The following is a 24,062-nucleotide window of genomic DNA, read 5'->3' on the forward strand; positions in this document are numbered from 1 at the left end:
TTGGTTGCCTTTTTTGTCTTCTCATAGGCTTTATGTACATGTGGAGAGCCAATGGTTAGACACTTTTGAAAAGCCACATTTTCCAGTGTAACCATGCTTTAGTGGGTCATAACTAAGGATGCCAAATTCAGGACGAACTGCTGAGAAACAGGGCAAACAAAACCCCAAGCTGGTGGTTATTCCTTTATAAGATGTACCAAAGCAGCCACAAATGTAAACTCCTGTTTCATCACACTGGCTAACAGGAAAACGTAGAGGCAGTTTCCTCAGGCACTCCAGTTCTTATATCACCACCAAAAACACTGGATTCAAAGAGGAGTGGTTCTTTACAACCAGTCTCATCAAATAATAGGTTCTTCTGATCCCAAAGGACCAGCCACACCCTCACGTCCACATATAACTTAGATCTTACCCAAAAATCATGCTGATGCCAATCCTTTAGTATCTAAAATCTAAAGGTTTATTCAAAAAAAGAAAGAAAGGTGAAAGTTAACATTGGTTAAAGGAATCAATTACATACCGTAATGGCAGAGTTCTTGGTTCAGGCTTGTAGCAGTGGTGGAATAAACGGCTGGCTTAAGTGAAGTCTCTGGAGTACATCCACAGCTTGGATGGGTTATTCAGTCCATTGATCAGAGCTTCAGTTTGTAGCAAAGTTCCTCCAGCGGTAAGAAGCAGGATGGAAGACAAAACAGAAGATGCAGCTGCCCTTTATAGTTTTTTTTCATGTGGAGGGCATCCCATTGTTCTTACTGTGGAAAATTACAGCAAACAAGATGGCGTTTGGAGTCACATGTGCAAGTCCCATGTCCATGCATTTCGCCTAGTCACAGCAGGACATTCCATTAAGTGTAGGTGGGCATCTCCCATGGTCCATTGTCAGTAAAATGTTCTTTTGATGGGACACTCAATTTGAAAAGTCTCTCTAAGATGTGTTGGCTAATTATTTTGTGGGGGTAACCCCAGGAGCAAACATTTGAAATCCAAGTATAGAGCCAATACTTATAACTTCACATACAGAAATGATACATGCACACAGATAGCATAATCATAACCAGAAAAACATAACCTTTTCATAGACACCTCACTTGACAACCTTTGTACAATATTTGCTGCAAATATATAACAGTGGTTGCAACAATGACCTATGTGGTCATATTTCAATCAGATAATTTCACACCCAGGATCATTGCTCTGTTTATTAGTAACCTAATTTCTCAGAGAAATAAACTCGCACTTCATCTCACTACAGCTGAATGACATTTTTTGACTGAACTTTTTTTTCCCCCATTTAAAATGCTGATTTGGGTTGACTGAAAAAATGGCTATTTTGGGTCGATTTTAGAAAATTGTTTTGGGTAAAAATTTTTGGAAATGGGGGCTAGATTCACAAAACCAATTAGAAGGTTCTGATGGCCCTGTCCCATGACACCAAGAGCTCAATGGTTAGACCACTCTTGTAGTGTGAAAACCCCCTTGGAGTTCAAATCTCCCCCCCCGAACAAGGATTTTGTCTCCTCCAAAGATGAATGCCCTGAGTCTCAGGGATGGTCTTCACTACAGGGAGATTGACACTGTTTAGTGAAGACCTGCTACACTGATGGTAGAGTGCTCTCCAGTCGACCACGCTACTCCATCTCTCCGAGAAGAGTAAGGCAAGTCAACTGGAGAGCATCTCCCATTGACGCAGTTCAGTGAAGACACGGGGTAAGTCGACCTGAGCTACATCAACTCCAGCTACGTTATTCATGTAGCTGGAGTAGTGTAACTTAGGTCGACTTTCCCTGGTAGCGAAGACAAGTCCTCAGGCTAATGTGTGGGCCTCTGTCTCCTTGTGAAGCTGTTCCACATTGTACAAACATTTAATTTGACCCCAAATGATTTTTCTGACTTTGATTTGCCAATATTCCCCCCCGCCACAAAAAAAAATTTGGTTTCAGGTTGACACAATTTTTTTATTATTATTATTAGTTTTCAGAACTGCCAGTGAACTGAAAAAAACCCAACTATTCTCATAACTCTACATGTAACGATATAATTTACTTCCATGCTTGAATAAGTACCAATTACAGGACAAGGGGAGAAATGTTGTCGGTTGGATTCTAGACTTTAGTGATGCTCTTGGATCAAACAGAATGTGAATCACTCTGCAATCAGCCCCTGATGCATCCTGGAATTAACACAATTCTCCTACTAGCTACTGCTCTTGGGGCTACTTTATTATACAGTTCTGCCATCCTTGGCTGCTATTAACAGTACTTTAGTATGCAAGTATCACCTCATAGACAGTGCATACGAGTGGAAGGTCAGGGACCCTTTTAGTCATAAACTAATACATGCCTGGAAATGAATGAAGAAATAGAACCTCAGGGGCGTGGGATAGAGGTAACATGCCAGTTGACATGAGTAAGGAGATGCTACTCTGGTCCTGCAATTGGTGACTTCCTTGAAATAAGTGATTAAGGGGTCCTTCAGAGAAGTTCTCATTAGAGTAGGCAAATGTACTCTTTTCTGATGATAAATTAAGGGCAGGGGGTGTGCTTGTGGGTAAATGAATGAGCTAAAATGGGGAACAGAGGATTTAGAAACATAACAGTAAAACACTGGTTCGTATTCAGGGAGTCTATTTTGTGGGTGTTGGTGAGTGATTAAAAAAGTCAAAACCCACAGATTCACTCTGAGTGAAGGAAGGAGGAGACAAAATATTGAAATGATTCATAAAATTGTATTTTTGAAAAAGGCTGTGGCTGGCATTTTCAAGAGAATCCAAGAGACTTAGGTGCAATCCCCCTCATGGAATGTCTATGGCACCTTGGCACCACCTAACTCATTTTGGCCCCTTTGCGTATATCTACACTGCAATTAAAAACCTGCAGCTGTCCTGTGCCAGCTGACTCAGGCTCATGGGGTTTGGGGTGAGGTGCTGTTTAATTGCAATGTAGACATTTTGGACAGGGCTAGAGCCTGGGCTGTAGAACTCTGCGAGCTGGGAGGGTCCCAGGGCTCGGGCTGTAGCCTGAATGTCTAGACCACAATAAAACAGCCCTTCTGCTCAAGTGCCACGAGCCCACATCAGCTGGCCTGGGACAATTGCGGTTGTCTAATTGCAGTGTAGACATACCCTTTGATAACCCAAGCTTTTACTCTTTCAGTAGCAGACTTTTGTTTGCCTTTAATAAATGGAGTAATTCTCTCTCTCTCAACTTTCTTTGATCTAAATGGTCACATTCATAGTTTGTAGGATCCTGACAAGGACCCAGTGATTCCATTGCCAATTAGGATTAGTCCAACAGTGGTGTTTGCAATTTGATTATAAAAGGAATACTACTTATTACACAGAAATAAAATATAACCAACTCATCCACGAATAGCTTGGAGTTTCCAAGAAATGTGAGATGTTAATGGATGTAATCCATGGTTCCCACCTGGATGGATAGATATATCTGTAGATCCATCAGTCCCAAGTCCTTTGTGGAAGGAAAGTGAATGTGCTTTATCCTGAACAGTCAAAGCCTTCCAAGTCGGAAAGGCTGATAGTGGGACTGAAGAGTATACAACTCTCTCTATCCTATATTGAGAAGAAAGAGCCATAACTCTCTGACCCAAAGCTCCCCAGTCAATGGAAGAAGGAAGTCTACTTTCTTAAGGACGTAGGCCCAGATCCCCAAAGATATGTAGGCACCCAGCTCTCATTAAAAACAATGGGAGTTAGGTGCCTATTCTTTGAGGATCTGTGCCCTGGTCTCTGAAACATTTTTTTTCCTCCTTCCCACCCATTTTAATGGGGATTGCAGGGTGGGACTCTGGGGCAGCAGATCAGGTTGCTGGGTTGGGTCTCAAGGTCAGATCTGGGTTTTCTTCAAAGAGTGGGCATATTTTGATACAGATTGATCTGACCTAAAACAAACTATTATGTTTCAGTTTTCTTGATGGAAAATTGACAACTTGTGGCAAAATCAAAAGTTTCCTAGGAAAAAAATCAGTTTTGTTAGAACCATTTTTTTTGGGCGGGGGGGGGGAATATTTGATTGCAAATTCCTTACCAAGCATAGCATTGAATTCCCATAATATATGAGATATTCACTTTGCAATGATGGAGTAAAACTCTATCGTCCAGTGCTTATATGTAATTGCAAATGCCTATTTTTAGTGAAGATGTGAGGGATAGATAGATAGATAGATAGATATTCTCAGAGAAACAAGGTAGGTGAGGGGATATCTTTTATTGGACCAACTTCTCTTGATGAGAGAGACAAGTTTTTGAGCTGACACAGAGCTCTTCTTCAAGTCTGGGAAACTAACCCAGAGTGTCCCAGCTAAATGCAAGGTGGAACAGATTGTTTAGCATAAGTAGTTAACACATATTTTAAGGGACCATTCAAGGTGAAGTGGCCTGTTAACACCCCTCCACTCATAGGGGGAAAGGAAGGGGGGGGGGGAAGGGAGAAGAGTGAAAGGCAGCTGTGGGGGGGAAGTTGTTAGTGGGTTATAGATTGCTGTAATAAGCCATAAATACAGTGTTTCTATTCAGTCCATGATGTCTTAGTGTGTTTGAATTGAAGTGTTTGGGAAACTTCATTTGGATTTGTGCATACCATTTTCTATTGATAAATGACGGACTTTACATGAGTTTGTATTGCCCAGGAGGGTGCCGGGCAGTACAAGACACATATTTCTGGGGGAAAGTCTGGGACTGGGGGTTTGCCTGTATTGCCCTGGAGTGTGATTCATGAATAGCTGGTTCTAGTACTCATACAGTATAGCTAGGAGTGATTTACATGCTGGAGGCTGGGTGTGAGCAGACCAGGAGTGGTTGCTCTCACAGGGAAGCCGTGTAAAAGGCACCCCAGTTTGGAGAACTGAGGTAACAGCAGTCCAGCTAGTACCCTGAGTAATGCCACAGTGGCTTATACCTTTCAATATTCCTTTTCATTCAGGTGTTGTATGTGTCACATAATTATTGGAGTTCAGTGATCATTTAGAAAGAAAACAAAATCCTTCATAGCTCCTGTACATTTGGTGAACATGGTCTGTACATTCTTTGATTATATCTAATGCCTTTCATTTCATATCCTTCTGGCCTTACAAAAGGAGCAAGATACATTCATTTGAATGAACATTGAAGGAACAAGACATTATACACATACATACAGGGCGATCTTATCTTGATAAGTTTATGAAGGGGATGGTATGAGGTGGCTGTCTACAACACTATATGGACCATCCATAACTTGCTATTACCAAATGTTTCCAATGACCAGAGATGGGACACTAAATGGGGATGTCTCTGGGTTACTACAGAGAATTCTTTCCCAGGTGTCTGCCTGGTGGGTCTTGCCCACATGCTCAGAGTCTAACTCATTATATTTAGAATCAGAAAGGAATTTCAACCTGAGTCTAATTGGCAGAGACTCTGGAGGTTTTTCACCTTCCTCTGCAGCATGGGGCCTGGGTCACCTGCAGGTTTAAACTCGTGTAAATGGTGGATTCTCTGTAACTTGAAGAATTTAAATCATGATTTGATGACTTCAGTAACTAGGCCAGAGGTTGGGGTCAATTACAGGAGTTGGCGGGGGAGGTTCTGTGGCTTGCAACGTGCAGGAGGTCAGACTAGATCAGGGGGTCTCAAACTGGTATTTGGAACCCCTCAGGGGGTTGTGAGATTATTACATGGGGGGGGGGGGTCGCAAGCTGTCAGCCTCCACCCCAAACCCTGCTTTGCATTCAGCATTTATAATGTTAAATATATAAAAAAGTGTTTTTAATTCCTAAGGGGGGTCGCACTCAAAGGCTTGCTATGTGAAAGGGGTCACCAGTATAAAAGTTTGAGAACTACTGGACTAGATGATCATGATGGTCCCTTCTCCTCCAAATGGAAAAGGCAGATGGAACTTTAGGACCACAGGATGGTAGCTAAGGAAGCAGGGCTAAGGTTTTGAAAGTATCCTATGGCAGATGTTTGCTGACTTTCAATTGGACTCATGCTCAAAGTCATTTAGGCATTGCTGAGGATTTACCAATATACTTTCAATGGTATTTATGCTCCTAAATAACTTGTGTGCTTTCAAAAATCCCACAATTGTATCTTTCAGTGTGATAGAAACCACAGCTGGGATTTTGAAAGGGTCTTAAAAAAACTGGGCATCTAACTCCGTTAGGCTCCTTTGAAAATTTCAAGCAGAACCTACCTACTATTTCTGCCTCTACTATTGTTTGTTGCTCATGTCTGCATTGTCAGATTTCTCTCACTCTTGTTCATGTTTAGTGGGAATTTACACCATGAGTAGCTTATTGTAACTGAAGGGACATAAAGAGTAAGTTGCTACTCATTGAGTATGGCAGTAAGTAGTAAGTATTTCTTGGGTGGAGACTCTTCTTAAATGCTCCTGGAGTACAGCATCAAACTCAGCCATCAGCTCCACAATTTTAAGGAAGTTTCCATTGTTTGGCACATACAGCTGATCTGAAGTGCCACGCAGTGCTAGGTTTTGGGTAGCAAGCATTCTCACAATGGCAATGAGCCTTCTCAGAACATTTTGCCAGTAGAGAGACTCTGATGCAATCTGTGGTGGCCTTTAACCTTCGTCTCATCTCAAGCTCTTTCCACCTATGGAATGCTGTGATGGGGTTGGGACTCACCACCATGGCACCTCCTGTTGGTAACTCTGGGAATTAGCTCAGTCCATGTGGAGTGCCTTCCGCTGGTGGCGTCCCGTCCATCTCTCGTGCTCTGCTGGCATCTGGACCCACATTGCTCCCTTCTCGCAGCATCCTCTTCAGGGTACTGCCCTCCATCAGTGCCCCCTAGTCCACTCTCACCCCCTTCTGGGGGAGAGAGGGGGGTTATCATCAGTTCTTCCATTTTGCCCTGCCACCATGGCCAGCCACACCCACAAAGTCTAACCCCTTCTGGCAGGGGTCAGGTGCAGTCCACTATGGCCACTTCTAACGGCCGGGAGTAATACAAGGGGGAAGGGGGGGACCCAGGGCCTCCCTCTACTCTGGGTCCTGACCCAGGGACCCTCTGGCAGCAGCCTCCCTGCCCACCTCTCCTCCCTGGGCCGCTTCCCCTTCAGCCACTTTGCACCTCATGGGCCCTTCTATCAGGACCTGCAGCCTGGCATGTACAAGGCTGGAGTTCCCTTCTGCTCCCCTGAGCCTGCCCAGGGCTACGCTGTCCCAGGTGCTGGTTTCCTCACTCAGGAGACAGACCTTCCCCTTTGAAGGTCTGGGAGAGACTCTCTGCCTCTTGCCTGGGCAGCCTTTATATAGGACCTAGCCTGGCCCTGATTGGCTGCCTCTTTCTCTGTGCTGATTGGCTCCCCTCAGGCCCTCTCTGATTGGCTGCCTGTCTGTGCAGCCACTCTGGCCTACTGTAGCCTAATCTGGCCTGGGTGTGGGGCATCGCCCCACCACAAATGCTCTCTGGTGATTTGCTGCCTTCTCATGGCATGCCAGATTTCTAGCCAGATTTTTCTAGTCCTTTGTTCCTGTAGGTGGCTGAAGCATTAGACTGGAAGAGTTTGCAATAAAAACAGTATGCAGCATTCTGGGGTTTTGAGTATATAAGCCATGGCTTCTCCACTTTGCCACCATTAGGGATTTCACACCAGTAATGTGTTGGATGGAAACTTCTATTTTCATTGTCTTTTGGGAACATGAAGTTTTTCACTTGCTGTGGCCCATGCAGTACAGGGAAGTTTCTCGGGCTACTGCTCAAGTGGGTCCACAGTCCTGGATCATCTAGACTTAAGGAACTAAACTCAGCAGCAGCTGTTTCTTGGGCCTCCACCACACTCTTCTCTGATCTACACTTTTCTTCAGGAATGTGCATGGTTACATCCATTTGAGATGGAGATATGGATGCTGCAGTAGCTGCCAGGTCACCTGCACTCTCACTAATTGGAAGATCAGGCATCTCCTCACCACTCACATCCTCACTGGGGCCGGAAGGCTCACCACGAACATTTGTGTCTGTGTATCTCAGGAGAGCTCCTTCCTGCTTAGATAGAGAAGCTTCCTTTGCTTGCTTGCTTTTTCTGAACGCTGCCCCAGAGGGGCGTTTTCTTCTTTCACTCATGACTGCTGTTCTGTGCCAGCGATAGTGGCTCTCAACACTCAGTTGAAGGGGACAAATAAGCAGGCTGGTAGCAGGGCCTGAGGGAGGGAAGATATCAGCGTCTTAAGGGTCTAACTGGCTCCTACTCCTTCATTTGACGGCCTGTTCTCCTCAAGGGGGTTCATGGCAGCAGCAGGAAACAGGCAGCTCCCTGAGAAGCTGGTGTTAATCAGTCCCGGCTCCTGGGGGTGCTAGAGAGGTACATGAGAGGCTCCTACTCCTCTCTCTCCCTGCAGCTCCTGCTGCTTTCTGTGATTCCCTCTCACCTTTTCTCCTGTCTGCCTGTTATGTCTCTTGTGCCCTCCTTCCTCCAGCACAGCTCTCCACCATCTCTGTGCATCTAGAGCAGAGAGAATACATACGCACCAGCAGCAGACACAATTTTCTACACTCTGGGTTCTAGTGGCACCCCCCGCCCCCTGTCTGGCACCTGAGGCAGCCGCCTCAGTTCGCCTCATTGCAAGGCCAGCTCTGTTCAGGAGGATAAATAAGTTATAGATTGTGAGATAGACAGATGGACATGTAATCCATAAGCCTTGTGCCAGTCCTCCGCACTGTACTGAAAGGTGTACACAGCCCTTGTGCACCATTACTATAAGGTCTATTGATTCGTACATCATGCTACCAAGAACAAAGACAGGGTTCATTTGAAATCCTATACAAAATCTTTCATCCTCATAAACCCATCTGACATTGAGACTACCAGCCTTCATTTCTGCTCTGTAGATGTGTGATGTCATCAGCAGAGATTGAACCCCGGATTTATGGCTATTAGCCAGGATGGGCAGGGACGGTGTCCCCAGCCTCTGTTTGCCAGAAGCTGGGAATGAGCAGTAGGGAATGGATCACTCGATGATTACCTGTTCATTTCCTCTGGGGCACCTGGCATTGGCTACCTTTGGTCTGACCCAGTGTGGCCATTCTTATGTTCTTACGGAATTGAAAACATTATCCTCTCTTGACTGAGCCAGAAGAATGGTCACATGAGTTGAGAGGTAGACTCATAAATGTAATTCAGCCACTAGAGGGGGATAAAGAGCTGCATAATGTTGGTGTGGTCTACAGCTGTCTTTTCTAACCATCATTTTATGTGGGGAGACAGTTAGCTGGGAAATCAGAAGAATGAACAGTGTTTGTGTCAATGATTGCACAGTCAATAATCAGGCTTAATCCCCACAAATAGTACCTTTGATGCTTAAAAGCATTTTACAAACATTATCTATTTAAATCATCCAATTGCAACACCACTGTAAGGTCTAGTTGCAAACCTAAAATATACAGCAGGAAGGAAGTGTGCCTTTATTTCTGAAGCCCAGTTGCATGCACTGAAATTAACCAGGCAGAGTAGACAATCCTCTGATAAAGAAATGAAATTATAAGACTTCAGAATTATAGGTAAGTGTATTTTCCCCTATTTTACAGCTGGGAAAATTTAGTGACAAAGAAGGAAAGTGACTTGAGCAAAGCTACAAAACAAGTGGTTGTATTTAATGGCTTTTATATCACATGTCTGAAACATTTGAGATAGTTTATAACAGTAATTTTTCTTTCTTTCTTTCTTTCTTTCTTTCTTTCTTTCTTTCTTTCTTTCTTTCTTTCTTTCTTTCTTTCTTTCTTTCTTTCTTTCTTTTCTTCTGTAACATAGTTTCAACTGGTTCCAAAACTTTCAGCCATTTAGGAAATCAACATTTGACCAGTTAGAAAGTCCTTCATGAAAACATGCACCTTGCATCTTTTTCTAAGGTTCGTTCTGAGTTCCATTTCCACAGGAAAGCAAACACCAGAGCTCCAGGCTTGCGAAGGAATCAGTCAAGGTTTGTCCCATCGTGACCTATTTCCCAGGGTATGGAAGCATGTTCTTGATTGCCATCTTGACATCTTTATTCCTTAGGGTGTAGACTATAGGATTGAGAGTTGGCGTCACCAGGGTATACAAGGTGGCTATCATCTTGTCCCTGTCAAAGGAGTAGCTAGAGGCTGGCCGAATGTAGGTGTAGATGACAGTGGAGTAATAAAGAGACACCACAATGAGGTGGGAGGAGCAGGTGGAGAAGGCTTTTCTCTTCCCTTCAACCGTTTTGATCCTCAAGATGGCCCTGACAATGAAGTAATAAGAGACACATGTCAACAGGAAGTCCCCCATAGCTAGGAAAATGTCCGCCATGAAGACCATGACCTCATTTAAATGCACTGAGGTGCAGGAGAGAGCCAGCAGTGATGGGATTTCACAGAAAAAGTGGTTGATAACGTTGGGCCCGCAGAAGCTCAGCCGCAACACGAGGCCAGTGTGCACCCATGAATTGACCACAGCAATGACTATCACTAGGGCAGACAGGCCCACACTTACGGTCTTGTTCATCATGATGCTGTAACGCAAAGGGTGGCAAATGGCCGCATAGCGATCGTAAGCCATGACGGTGAAGAGTACCATCTCAGCCCCCAGAGACCATGTGAAGAAGTAGAGCTGGGCCATGCACCTAGGGTAAGAGATAGATTTACTGACAACCACGAGATTCCCCAGCATCCTGGGGATGATGGTGGAGGTGCAGATGATGTCCACCACAGCCAAGTGGAGGAGGAAAAAGTACATGGGCCTGTGGAGCTTGGAACTGGAAAGGATGGCAGCAATGATTACTAAGTTGCCCAGCAGGGCAATGATGTAGATGGAGAGGAATAGGATGAAGAGTGGAACCTGGAGTTGGGGTTTACTGGAGAGTCCCAGAATGATGAATGTGGTCACGATGCTTTGGTTCTTCATTCCTGGCGCTCCAGAGATTGTTGCGGATGAAGGCAAAAGCTTCTAAAACGTCTCTAGGACTTGCACTGGACAACTCAGGCTGAGATATTCAAAGGTTCCTATGGGGTTTAGATGCCCAATTTTCATCTAAATCCCTAGATGCAGAGTTGGGTGGAAAACAGAATTTCCATTCCATGGGAAATACCAATATTTTGGCATTTGTTTTCATCCTGAATTGGGATAAAAAATTGAAATATCATTTTTCTTTATTTATTTTGTGAAAAGTTCTGAAAATTGTCAATTTTAACCTCTCTCTGTATATGCCTGAAAAAAACTATTGACATATCAAATTTTATTCTGAATCAACCTTTTTTTCCCTCCAAAGGATATTAAGATGACACACAAACTAAAATTTTTGTTCATAAATCAGCATGGTGATTCAAAATTTTGATTTTGAATCAACATTCCAAAACAAAAGTTTAACTTTGTTTCAAAATTTTGATTCTAAATTAAATTTAATATTTCATGGAAAATTTCTTGAAAATCCAATCAAAATTTTCAATTTTAACTAGGGCTGTCAATTAATCAGTTAAATCATGTGATTAACTCAAAAACAAATTAACTTGATTAAAAATTAATCTTGATTAATTGCAGTTTTAATTGCACTGTTAAACAATAATAGAATACCAATTTAAATTTAATACAAATATTTTTTATATTTTACTACATTTTCAGATATATTGATTTCAATTACAACACATAATTCAAAGTATACAGTGCTCACTTTATATTATTTTTATTACAAATATCTGCACTATAAAAAAGAACCAAAAAATAGTATTTTTTAATTCTCCTCATACAAGTACTGTAGTGCAATCTCTTTATCGTGAAAGTGCAACTTACAAATGTAGATTTTTTTTTATTGCACTCAAAACCAAAACAATGTAAAACTTTAGAGCCTTCAAGTCCACTCAGCCCTACTTCTTGTTCAGCCAATTATGAAGACAAACAAGTTTATTCACATTTACAGGTGATAATGCTGCCTGCTTCTTATTTACAATGTCATCTGAAAGTGAGAACAGGCATTCCCATGGCACTTTTGTAGCTGGCATTGCAAGGTATTTAAGTGCCAGATATGCAAAACATTCATATGCCCCTTCATGATTTGACCACCATTCCAGAGGACATGCTTCCATGCTGATGATGCTCGTTAAAAAAAAATAATGCATTAATTAATTTTGTGACTGAACTCCTTGGGGGAGAATTGTATGTCTCCTGCTCCATGGTTTTACCTGCATTCTGCCACCTGTTTTTTGTTATGGCAATCTCGATTTCAGAACACTTTCATTGCAGATTTAACAAAATGCAAAGAAGATACCAATGTGAGATTTCTAAAGATAGCTACAGCTCTCAACCCAAGGTTTAAGAATCTCAAGTGCCTTCCAAAATCTGGAGAGGGACAAGGTATGGAACATGCTGTAAGAACATGCAACACTCCAATTTGGAAACTACAGAACCCAAACCACCAAAAATAAAATCAATCTTCTGCTCATGGTATCTGATTCAGATGATTAAAATGAATGTTCATCAGTCCGCACTGCTTTGGATCATTATTGAACAGAACCTGTCATCAGCAATATATACATTGACATATTTTTTGTTCCTCAGGTTTTGGAAAAAAACACAATTTTTATTGATTTTTTGTGTGAAGAAAAATAAATTATTGAATTTTTGGGGTATTGGGTTTTTTCCCCCCACCCTCCCCCATTTTCCATAGAAAAAATGGAGATCAAAATTGTTCTCTTTGTCAAATCAAAACAAAAGCAAAAGATCCCCCCAAACATTTGCTTTTTCCAAATAAAAAGTGTCAAACTCCAGTACCTTAATTGTTGGTCAGCGGGATCCAAACTCTTGACTTTTTCAGTCAGCGCCAGTTACCCTCTGAACTAACAGGATGGCTCCTTCAACTGCTACTTGTAGCAGACTCATCTCTTGGAGGCCAGCCACTGTAGGAGAACTCATAACACACAATGAACAGTGGGCTGCATAATCCCTTAAAGGGTTTTTAAAGTGTGGTTCTGTTCTGGAAAATGATTTGTTAATAATGCCAGTCATTATAATAAAAAGCTAGGGGACAGATCCCCAATTCATGTAAATTAGAATATCTCCATTAAAATAATTGAAGCTACTGTATTTTACACAACATGAGGATCTGAGCCAAAAAAAATTCAACCATAGCAAATCAAACGGGATATTTTCCACTCCTGTCCTTCAAAAATCTAAAGGTTAGTGCTGTTTGTATTTCCCTCTTCATACATGCATCGTACATGGGGCACATGTAAAACGTTCTAGCAGACTTCTTCATTCTAAGCACATAGAATATCTGTGGAAACTATAATATCTCTAAACTGGAATCAATATTGTGTGTCTGTCCATTTTACCACATGCACTGCAATGAAGGCAATTTGATTTCATTTCAGATTTCAGACATTTGGAGCTTCATGAATTCAATGTTACATCTATCTATCTATCTATCTATCTATCTATCTATCTATCTACATTGAAACTCACCAACAGGGAAAATATGATTTTCAAATGTAAAGCAGAAATATTCTTCTACATAGCAGTCTGGCTGTCTCAGTACAGTACCTGGCAAAGCAGATCTCAGTCAATTTCTGAGTGGAATCAAAATAAGAAAAAAGGAGGCAGTTTGAATTAATTTAGTACTATATAATGGGGCGAAATGTGTTCTAATGGCAAAATAATGGCAAAATTTGAGTAGCACATTTGGCTCAATTCCTTGCTTATCAACGGATTAAGTAGCTGAGACATTTGGCAATCATGTAAATTCTCACATACCAGTTCTGGTTGCTGCTCCTCTTCTCCAATGTCAAGTGTGTTGTTAGAGGAAGATTCTATGTAGTAATCCTGTGAAATTATGGATTAGATTAATAATAATAATTATTAATAGGAGTAATTCCAGTTTTAGCACAGTCTGCACATCTCTAATGTATTCCTTATGCCAATCATAGTTCATCTACAGAGTGCATAAGAGTGGTTAGGCTAAGATGAGTTTTCAGCCTAATATACAGATCGCCATGGGGATATGTTTCCCATAATTACTCCAATGCAGGCCCTTTAGGAAAAACAAATACATATATAAATAAATGTCTCTTTTGATTGGGTGATAGTAAAAAGATGATCCAATGTTATTTAAATGTTCAGCATGTATTTTGGTTGGTGATATCATTCTTTAAAATTATATCTGTTAATAATCATTAGCATTTAGAGAGGGCTTTTCATCCATAGATCTCCAACAGCCTTGTTAAGGATGATCAGTGTCATTAAGCCAATTTTATTGATAGGGAAACTAATGCACACAGAGACTTGAAAGGCCAGTGAAGGAATGAGACCTAGAACAAGATCTGATGATTCTTAGGTCAGGGGTTAGTGCCCTATTCACTGGACCACACTGCCTTCCACTGTTAGGCCAAAATCTCAATTTTTTGAAATCACCCACTAATGTTAGGTGTCTATATTTAGAGTGAAGAACTGACAAACTCATAGGGCTGGATTGTTCCCAGATCCACAAACCCTACTGCTCTCACTGATTTCAAGTTGTACTTAGCTCTGCTGAAACACAGGCTAGGTAGCTCAAGACAGTTACTGAAAAAACGTACCATGCTAAATTGAAACCTGATTCTGTGTGATGCTGCGTGCCATGCTGTACACTCAGCAAAATATTGCTCTAGACTTGTTTGTGTCTCAGTGATTCTGTCCATAAAGTGGACAAGATAACAGGGTACACCTTCTTTTCTAAAGTCTCTAGAGATCTGGGGAAGAAGGATGTTTCAATGTCCTCAGGAATGGTGTTAAAACAGTGTGGATGGCAGATTTAGGTTCTGCAGAGTGTAGGTTATCATGACAATTATTAATTAGAATCATCAATATCTTGCCCTTTTGGTTAAAGGAAACTCTCCCAAAGAAGCCCTGTGAATGCTGTCTGAATAAATCTGTAGACAGTTTAGAACAGACAGTGAGCTGCCCCTTTCTTCTCAATTATGTGTTCACTCTGAAACTTAATGTTGTTGGTTTAAATACCAGTGAGGCTGATGATTTAACCATGAATCACTTTTAGTAAGAAAAGCAATCTCTTTCAGGACCAGGGTTTGGGGACATAGCTTCAGTATTTCTCCTCCACACCATCATTATGACCTCTGCCATCCAGTGTAATTTTGGGGAATATTGGCAGAGGATGGGTTTATATGCTGTATTACTTTAAAGTAAAAGTTAGAAGACTGTAAAGGTTGCAAAGTCAAAAACCCCAAAGTTAAGAAATGCCAGGTTTAAGCTTGACTGTGCAACCTGAATTTTTTAAAGTTATTACTTCTTCACACAGTGCAAAGTCCCAATCTGTGGGACTTACTGCCAGGGGATGTTGTGAAGGCCAAATGTGTAAATGGGTTAAAAAAACAACTAGATAAGTTCATGGAGGATTGGTCCATCAATGGCTATTAGTCAAGATGGTCAGGGATGTAACCCCATGCTCTGGGTGTCCCTAAACCTCTGACTGCTGGAAGCTGGAACTGGATGACAGGAGATGGATCACTCAATAATTGCCCTATTTTGTTCGTTCCCTCTGAAGCATCTCTCCACTGTCAGAAGACAGGGTACTGGCTAAATGGACCATTGGTCTGACCCAGTATGGCCATTCTTATGTTTTTATATTCTTAAGTTTTCCCTTTGAGCATACTTATTAGGATACTATTTTATGACCTGGCCAAAGACTTTTTTCCCACAAGACCCCTGCCTCAGTCAATGCACAGGACAAGGACACAGGAAACTTTGTCGAAGTGGTGGGGCACTGGTGCCAGAACTGGGGGATCCAGGAGGCCATGCCCCACACTTTTTAACATGGGCGTAGTTCGGGCGGCTGAGGGCGGTGCTGTCCCCCAAACTGCAAGCCTGATGCAGGTCCCTGCCTGCGTTGCTCCATGCTTGCCTGAGGCTTGCAGTGTGTGTGTGTGGGGGGGGGGCAATGGCACCCCCTGCTGCCCAAACCATGCCCATGTTAAAAAGGGGGGGCATGGTCTCCTGTCCCCCCCACCCCCCCGGTTGTGACACCTTTGGCACATGATAGATGGTGCTCATGAATGTTCAGCTATTCAATATTTCTTTTTAACTGCCTCCTTCAATGTGCTGTCCCAGGCATTCTTAATTATTCAACTGGGCAATCAGCTTTTACATGGTGTTCTCATCACTGATATATTAGGGCTCAACTCACCTAGGAACTTATGTGTGGTAAACCTGAACTGGGATTCACGAAGCTTGAGCTAGGCGCTCAGGCTCCCCATACAATGAATGAGAGAGATAGGTGCCTAAGAACCAGATTCACAAAAGCCAGCTCTGGTGCTCTGAGGTTCAACCCAGACTAGTAAGGGTCAGTATCACTACCTGCCCTGCAACTCTGCATGCCTTCAGTGCTATGCTGCTGCGGCTCACAGTTCGGACACCAGCAGGTGACAGACAAGCATGCATGTCTCACCCTGGCTTCCGCCACCCCGTTGCTTTTCACAGAATGAACCTAACTCTCTCCCAGTTCCAAATTTCCCCAAAACCACACACAAAGTGTGACATCCAGCTGGCTTTCCCCAAACGGTGAGTCACGTGTTACCCCTCTCAGCCTCAGCAAGTAAGCTGCTGCTAAGCTGTGTGACAGCAACCTCTCCAGGACTCTGCCAGTCCAAACTTTGCCCAGCAGGTAACAATCAGTGAACCCCAGCTCCTGAGTTCCTCAGAGATGTCTCTCTGCTGTGTCCAGACCTCCCACAGAACATTCCCAGAGGTTACTAAATTAATTTCTCCTTTAAAGAGACAATACACTGCAACTTGTTGGCATAACTGGGGTTATCATGCTGAACTGCTTTATAGGAAAAGTAAAACAAATTTATTTAACAAATCGACATTGTATTAAGTGATACCAAAGATAAGGAATAAAGATAGAAAGGGTTACAAGCAAACAAAAGCAAAACTATGCTTCTAAAGGCTAACACGTGAATTAACAACTTAGATTTTCTTGTTCAAAGAAGTGTTCCTTTCCAAGTCACTTTTCCAGTATGTCTGACCAGACGCTCTGGCCTGGACCTTCACAGAGCGCAAAGTTCTCATTTCCTTTGTTCCTCCAGCTGGAGGATGACTAAATAGCTTTTTCCTCTCTACTTACATCTTTCCAAATTTCATTGACCCCACCTCAAGAGGCAGGAAGGCTTCCTGGGCCTGCAATTGCCATTTCCAGTTGAGACTGTTAAGTAGCCGCCTTTCCCCACTCACTTTCCTGATGGCTTTGTTTACCTTCCATATGAATGAGCTCCTCTTTGTCTTTGGTCACAGCTTTCTTAATTGACATTGGAGACAGGTAGACAGCTGCCTTCCCTCCAGTTTGGGAGAAACCTGTCTTTCTCCCTTTGTTTGGTCACAGACTTCAAAACATAATATCAGCGAGTAGCCATAGTTCCTCACATTCTGTTCACACAGACATTTCACAATGATATTAACCACCAGTGTGTCATTAGCCTTCCAGTAATATATTACATGACACCTCTTCGATACAGGTTATGACAACAATGTGGTAGGTGCAGTGAGTTTGTCAGGTCTGACAAGAGTGACTGACTGAGGATAATGAGCCACCAATGGGCCTCTCGGTCACTCCAGCAAGGTAGGTGGCTCCCTGCCTAAGCTACTTAATGGGAGATGGCAAGGAGACGGATGTATCCTAAGCCCCCACCCCCTCCCAGAAGAGAGAAGAACAGCTTCCTCATACACCTTTTACCCCAGTGGTTAGGATGGTCACTTGGGGTATGGGAGACCCCTGACTAAAGGTGAACTTGAACAATTGGATGAGTGCCCCAGCCTCACAGCTGGGTGCCCCAACCTCTGGGCTAGAGGAGATCCTGCTGTCAGAGCCCATCAGTCACTCCACTTTGGATTCAATAATTAAAGAGTCACTGGGCCGCAGTGGAGAGGAAGCACCAGCACGAGAATGACTCTATAGCTTGGTGGTTAATGCCTGGACATGGCATGTGGGAGACCCACAATCCCGTCCTCACAGTCCAACCAATCTTTAATTGCTTATCCACAGTGGAACTGCTTCAACAGCTGAGCCTGAGAGACCTGCCCCCCTGCAGAATATCCCCTAACCCATTGGCTTGTGTATTCAGTTAAGAGGTGGCAGATACTACTTCAAATCAGATCTCCCCCTGAGGTGAAGAGGGGACTTGAGCTAGGAGTCTCCCGCATCCTATGTGAATGCCCTAACCATCGGGCTGGAAGTTATGCAGGGCCTCTCCCTCCCCTACCATTCTGGGTGAGCCTACATGCAGGGCCCGATCCAGTAAGCAGCCTCTGAGCACGCTTACCAGATTGGGCCCTGCAGGTGAGTTAGGCAGGGGAACACCTATCTTCTGCACGGCTCTGGGGCTTAGGCAACTCAGCACTAAGAATGGAGCAGCAGTGTGCATGTTCAGATGCAACAGTAGAGGTTCTGGGGAAATTTTACTGCCAAAACTTCGGTGTCAAGAGAACTTAGGTGCCCATAGTGTTTGGAAGCAACTCAGCAGGGGTTTTGTGAATCCCAGGGGCCCTGATTCTGGGATTTAGGTGCCTAAAGTGGCAGCTAGGTACCTAAAGTCCTCTTGCAAATTTAGTCCCTATATGCTTTTGAAAATCCTACTAGATGCCTAAATACCTTCAATATCTCACACTAAGTGCTTAATTCATATTTCAAAATCTGGCCCCAGGTGCCTAACATGCTTAGGTACTTTTGAAAATCCTACTAGATATGGTCCAACCAGTAGTGTAACTACTCCTAATTTAGACAAAACTCTTCTTGAGCAGATTCTTTTCACAAACATTCAGATCCAATCGCCAAGTTCCCAGTCATGATGAAACCATGTTCTTTATAACACTGGAGCTAATTGAAAAAAAAAAAAACAATGATTTTCCATTGTTTTAAAGAGACTAAACCTTGAAAAAATAACACATGAAAATCTTCCAGTTTCCAAATGGGAAGCCACCCCTCAAAAATCAGTATTTTTAAAAAATTTGGTTAAAGATTTATAAAGCTCAGTTTTCAGTCAAATCTATTGTTTTGGAATATTTTTCCCAAGTTTTGGAATTCTATTTTTTATTAAAAAACAAAACAAAAAACAAAACAAAAACACTAAAAAAACCCAACAACAACAACAAAAATAAGAACCTGGAAAATTCAGATGAAAACAAAAAACATTTCCAAGAACGTCCCTGAAGCTGGTGAAGGAAGGAAAGGGAGAAGACACAAGCTCTAATGTGGGTTACATATACACTCAAAGAAATTGGGCTCAGTGGTGTTCAAGGATGAATGATAAAATAAGGTCCCAGTCCTGCAAACACTTAAGTACATGCCTAGCTGTACTACCATGAGTAGTTACAAAATCAGTGGGACTACTCACAGTTGTGAAGTTAAGCATGTAAGTATTTGCAAGATTGGGGACAGAAGTTGTACTCACTTTGAGTGACAACCTGCATGCTGTTTGTGACCGCCTCTGTTCCAAGTCTCATGTTTATGTGTAAATGAAACAAATTACATGAAGAAAATGTCCAGACTCTGCATCACTCATTTCCCCCTTCAACAAGAAATGACAGAGATCCATGTCTCCTGACAGGGGTTTTTGCAGACTGCAGAGGTTCCTGCCTAAACTGTGTTATTGCCAACAAACTGTAAAAGGCCGTGTCTGCACTCTGCTATCTCTCCAGAGGGTATAAACAGTGCAAATGTCATAGTTATAAGTTACCACACAGCCCTTTCTAAGCAGGCACATTTATTCTTAAGGTGAAAGCTTGAAAGGGATCGAAGATCTCCCTGCAGAAGGTTACTATATATGAAGAAAAGTCATCCTCAACAAGCTATAACTCACTCAGAGTCTATATTGAAATTACAGCTTGGTTCATTATTTTGGAAGCTTGCATGAGTGGTGAGAATAGTCCTCTTGCTTTCTTTCCTGCTTTCTCACAATTTGTGCTTCTAAATGACTTTTTCAGATTGATATTTTCAAAGGTTCCTAAGAGTGTTATGCACCAACCCCCAATGAAATTCAGTGAGAGTTCAGTGACTAATTCCTTTATGCTCTTTAGAAAGTTGAGCAACATTTAATTTATATTTTATTTTATTTTTTGTAATTTCACTAAATATGGTTTGCAGGAATACACATTTCCTCAACTGTGTTTATGAATCTTGGACCATATTCTGATCTCAATCTGACCAGTACAAATCTGGTGTAAATTCACGTACATTTGTAGAGTTTATTTGATTTTAATTGCAGTTGAGTCTAAAATAAATGAAGTTACAATGTTGTAACATTATTGGGAGGGGTAGGCGCCGACATCCTTTCTGCTTGGGGGATGCTTGACCCCACACGCCGCCGCAGGCCAGCCCCAACTCCATCCCTACTTCCAAGCCCCCACCCTTGCCCTGCCTCTTCCAGCCTCTGCTCCGGCCCTGGCTCTGCCCCCACTCTACCCCTTCCCCAAGGCCCCACCCTACCCCGCCTCTTCCTGCCCCCACTCCACCCCCTCCCCCGAGCATGCTCCATCGCCACTCCTCCCCTCCCCTTACAGCCTTCTGAATGCCACTGAACAGCTGTTCTGTGGCATGCAGGAGGTTCTGGGAGGAAGAGGGAGGAGTTGATCAGTAGAGGAGGATGGGGGGAGCTTGGCTGCCAATGGGTGCTAACCACCCACTAATTTTTTTCCATGGGTGCTCCAGCCCTGGAGCACCCACAGAATCAGCACCTAGAATCATGTAGAAGAATCATGACCTATTGTCTGTGCCTGCAAAAAATTGCAATCAGATTAGAAATGCGATGCAAAGGGTGGCAAGTTTTTTATTAAAAATGATCTAAATATAAAATATGATAATTTAATCCAATACAATCTCATGATTAGTTAGATTTGCTGGCCCTGATGACCTTTTCTTTTTAATCATTTTTATAATACAGTAACTTCATTGCTGTTATGATCCATGGGTCTCAAACCTGGGTCTACAAGAGCAGCCATGTTCCAGCCCTCCATCAGGCAGCCTGCTAATGCTTGATTACCTGGAAATCACGAAGCCCAGCTCCAGCTTAAGGCTCCACCTCTGCGTCCTGGTGGCAGAGTCCCAGTGCAGTGGATTGGCCAGCTGGCTGTACTTAAACCAGCAGCAGGAACAGGAAGTTGTCTGAACAACTGGTCTCCACCCTGTTCTGGACAGTGTGCCTCCTGCTGCTCTGGCATTCTGATCTGGTGTGACTCCTGGCATCTGATTCGTGGTTCTGATCAGTCCAGTTTCTGAGTCCAGTTTCTCTCCTGACTCAGCTGACTCCTGACTGCTGCCTTGTGACCAAGGAGTCTGGCTCTGACTACTAGGTCTGGCCACCCACAACTCAACCATGACAACTTGTTTGGACCACAGTTACCCTGAGGAGCTGAGCCTTGTCTCAGAAGGATGCACCCAGCAGCACCACAGCAGCTACCAGAAGCTTCGGACTTGCCCAAATGGACCCTCCACCTCCAGGTGGGTAATCAAGCATTTGCATGCCCAAGTTGCACAGCTGCTGTCAGACAAACAGCAGCTGGAGGAGCAAGTGTGGGAGCTCAGCACTGTGAACACAGCGTGCAGTTCCTTGCCCTGGTCAGGGACCTGCAATACCATTACCGCAACGGTCTGACAGGAACCACCAGCAGTTCTGGGGCTTCATGAACCAATGCCACCTTCTGTTCCTGAAGTATCTCCAAATATATGCCTCTGACCAGGCCAAAATGGCCCTAATGAGCCTGCTGACAGAAGATGCGTTAGACCAAGTCTGCCCCTTGCTGGAAGGCCATAGCTCAGTGCTGTCGGACTGGGATGCTTTTCTTCAGTGTCCACTATCTTCGCTGACCGGAACTGAGCGTGAGTGGTTGAGGCTGCCATGAGGGGACTCTGGCAGGGGTAAGGCACAGTGGCCTCCTATGCAGCTCACTTCCACTGCCTCACACCGGGTACAAAGTGGAACAAAGCAGCACAGTTGTACCAGTTCTGATGAGACTTGAGGGAAGGAATCAAAGATGGACAGGAATGTGTAGAGACGCCAATGGGCCTAGATGCCTTTTTGACCTCACCATCTACATATGTAATCGTCTGTGAGAATAACGGGAGGAGAAAGGGGGTTCCCTGTAGCCTACCTTACCACATACCATGACCCAAGCTTCTGTATCAGCTGCTGAACCCATGCAAGCCAATCTGGCTCACCAGCAATTCACATCTGAAAAAAAAGGAACAGCACCACCAGCACTCCCTTTTCTTCCGCTGTGGTGAAACTGCCCATGCCATCTCAGTCTGCACAGTACAAACACCGAAGAACATGGGGAAACAAGCCAACAAGGCCTGGTGGGGGCAATCAGCCTGGACCTTGACAGAAGAGAACTTCCCCATATTCTAGTCCTTAATGAGGCACCCATCCATAGGCTTTCCATTTACAGGTTTCTATCCAGCTGCACATCCTGGGGGACTCCTGACAGAATCCCCTTCAACAGGCCCTCATGAATTCAGGAGCAGTGGACAATTTCATGAATGCAGTTACAGCACAGGCCCTACAGATCTCCCTGCTGTGCAAGGCCAAGCCTGACACTAACAAAACTCTTGAAGGCTCCCCACTGTCCTCAGATCCAGTTCTGGAGGAGACAGTCCCCCTGGAGGCCGTTATTCAGAGACACAGAGAAATAATACAATTTGGTGTGAGACATTCCCCACATTTCCCCTGATCCTTGGCATCTCCTGGCTGACCCTTCATGACCCTCTCATTCATGGATGAGAACAAAAACTCACCTTTCCTTCAGAACTCTGCCAACAGCATGGCCAGGGACCAGCAACCATTGCACCCAGACCCAAGAAGGCTCAAGTAGAAGTAGTGGCCCACATTGAAACACCTAGTGGGGGAACTATGGAACTTTCCCCCAAGTACCTTAACTACACTGCTGTCTGTAAGAAGAAGAAGAATGCAGAAAACTCCCCCCTGCACATTGTGACTGCCCTATAGAACTTTATCCAGTGGTGAAGATACGGTTTGCATGGATATACACAATGTTGGAGCCTAAACTGGTGGCATTGCAAGAATATCTCCAAGAGAATGTGACCCGGGGATATATCCACAAATCAACTTCATTAGCTGGAGTCCTGGTCCTTTTCATAAAAAAGAAGGATGGCAGCCTTCTCCTCTGTGTTGACTACCGAGCCCTAAATCAGATAACAGTATGGAACTGTTACCTGCTACCTCTGATCCTTGAGTTGTTGGACCATGTGGGGCTGTCTGCATATTCACAAAAGAGGATCTCTGGGGAGCTGTGGTGGTGTATGCACACCCTGTCCCCCTTTGGGGTGGATTCTGCGTGCGGTGACACTGCAGTTACAGTCCACTCGACTGTTCAGGGACTCAAGACAGTGCAACTTAATGGCCAGAGTCAAAGCGACTGCCCTTGGGTTCTGGGCTGTATGGCCTAATGGCCCAAGACAATACAGCCCCCCTAAGCGCAAGGCTGTGTGGTCTAGTAGCTGGAGTCAATATAGCAGCCCTCGAGTGCAGAGCTGTCTGGCCTAGTGACCAGAGTCAATACGGCAGTCCTCGAGTGCAGGGTTGACCCTGGCCTAGTGGCCAGGGTCAATTAAGAGGCCCTTGAGTGCAGGGCTGTGTGGCCTAGTGACCAGAGTCAAGAGGGCGGCCCTTGAGTGCAGGGTTGTGTGGTCTAGTGGCCAGATTCAACACAGCAGCCTTCAAGTGCAGGGCTGTGTGGCTTAGTGGCCAGATCTGGTGGCTTCCACCTAAGTAGGGGTGGCTGCTCAGGTAGAAGGCCCTGGGCCCATCCGGTTCCACCAGGTCCCAGCCAAGGGCCCTAACAGTGGCGGAGTGGTCTGCCACTGCATCACCAGGGAATCCAGCCACAACATGCTGACCGTACCCAGATGGGAGATACCACTCACTCTACCTCCCTGGGCCACTTCCTACTGGGCTTCCTGAAGCTGCAGTCCATAGGACATCGGGGTCTCCGGGGCTGGGGCTCTTACTCAAGCTGGTCAACTGCAGTGACAGGTCTCCATTCAGGGTCTCAGGATCTCCGGCTCCCACACACAAGGGCTGTAATGGCTCCTGGGCTGGA

General features: G+C 44.0%; 1 protein-coding gene across 1 annotated transcript; it reads right to left on the bottom strand.

Annotated features, from left to right (window-relative positions):
* Positions 1–9,696: 9,696 nt before the first annotated feature.
* On the bottom strand, positions 9,697–13,890 carry LOC125622631 (olfactory receptor 13G1-like). The gene is made up of 3 exons (XM_048820757.2): positions 13,716–13,890; positions 12,738–12,862; positions 9,697–11,086 (listed from the first exon to the last, which is right to left on the bottom strand). The coding sequence occupies exon 3, from the start codon at positions 10,875–10,877 to the stop codon at positions 9,951–9,953; it is 927 nt and encodes a 308-aa protein (XP_048676714.1). The 5' UTR covers positions 10,878–11,086; positions 12,738–12,862; positions 13,716–13,890; the 3' UTR covers positions 9,697–9,950.
* Positions 13,891–24,062: the final 10,172 nt, after the last annotated feature.

The sequence above is a fragment of the Caretta caretta genome, chromosome 13 (genome assembly GCF_965140235.1).
Source record: "Caretta caretta isolate rCarCar2 chromosome 13, rCarCar1.hap1, whole genome shotgun sequence".
NCBI classification, from domain to species: domain Eukaryota; kingdom Metazoa; phylum Chordata; order Testudines; family Cheloniidae; genus Caretta; species Caretta caretta.

What these genes read in the sequence shown, in the direction of transcription:
- LOC125622631 (XM_048820757.2), bottom strand. Translation starts at nt 10,877, where the DNA reads ATGAAGAACCAAAGCATCGTGACCACATTCATCATTCTGGGACTCTCC.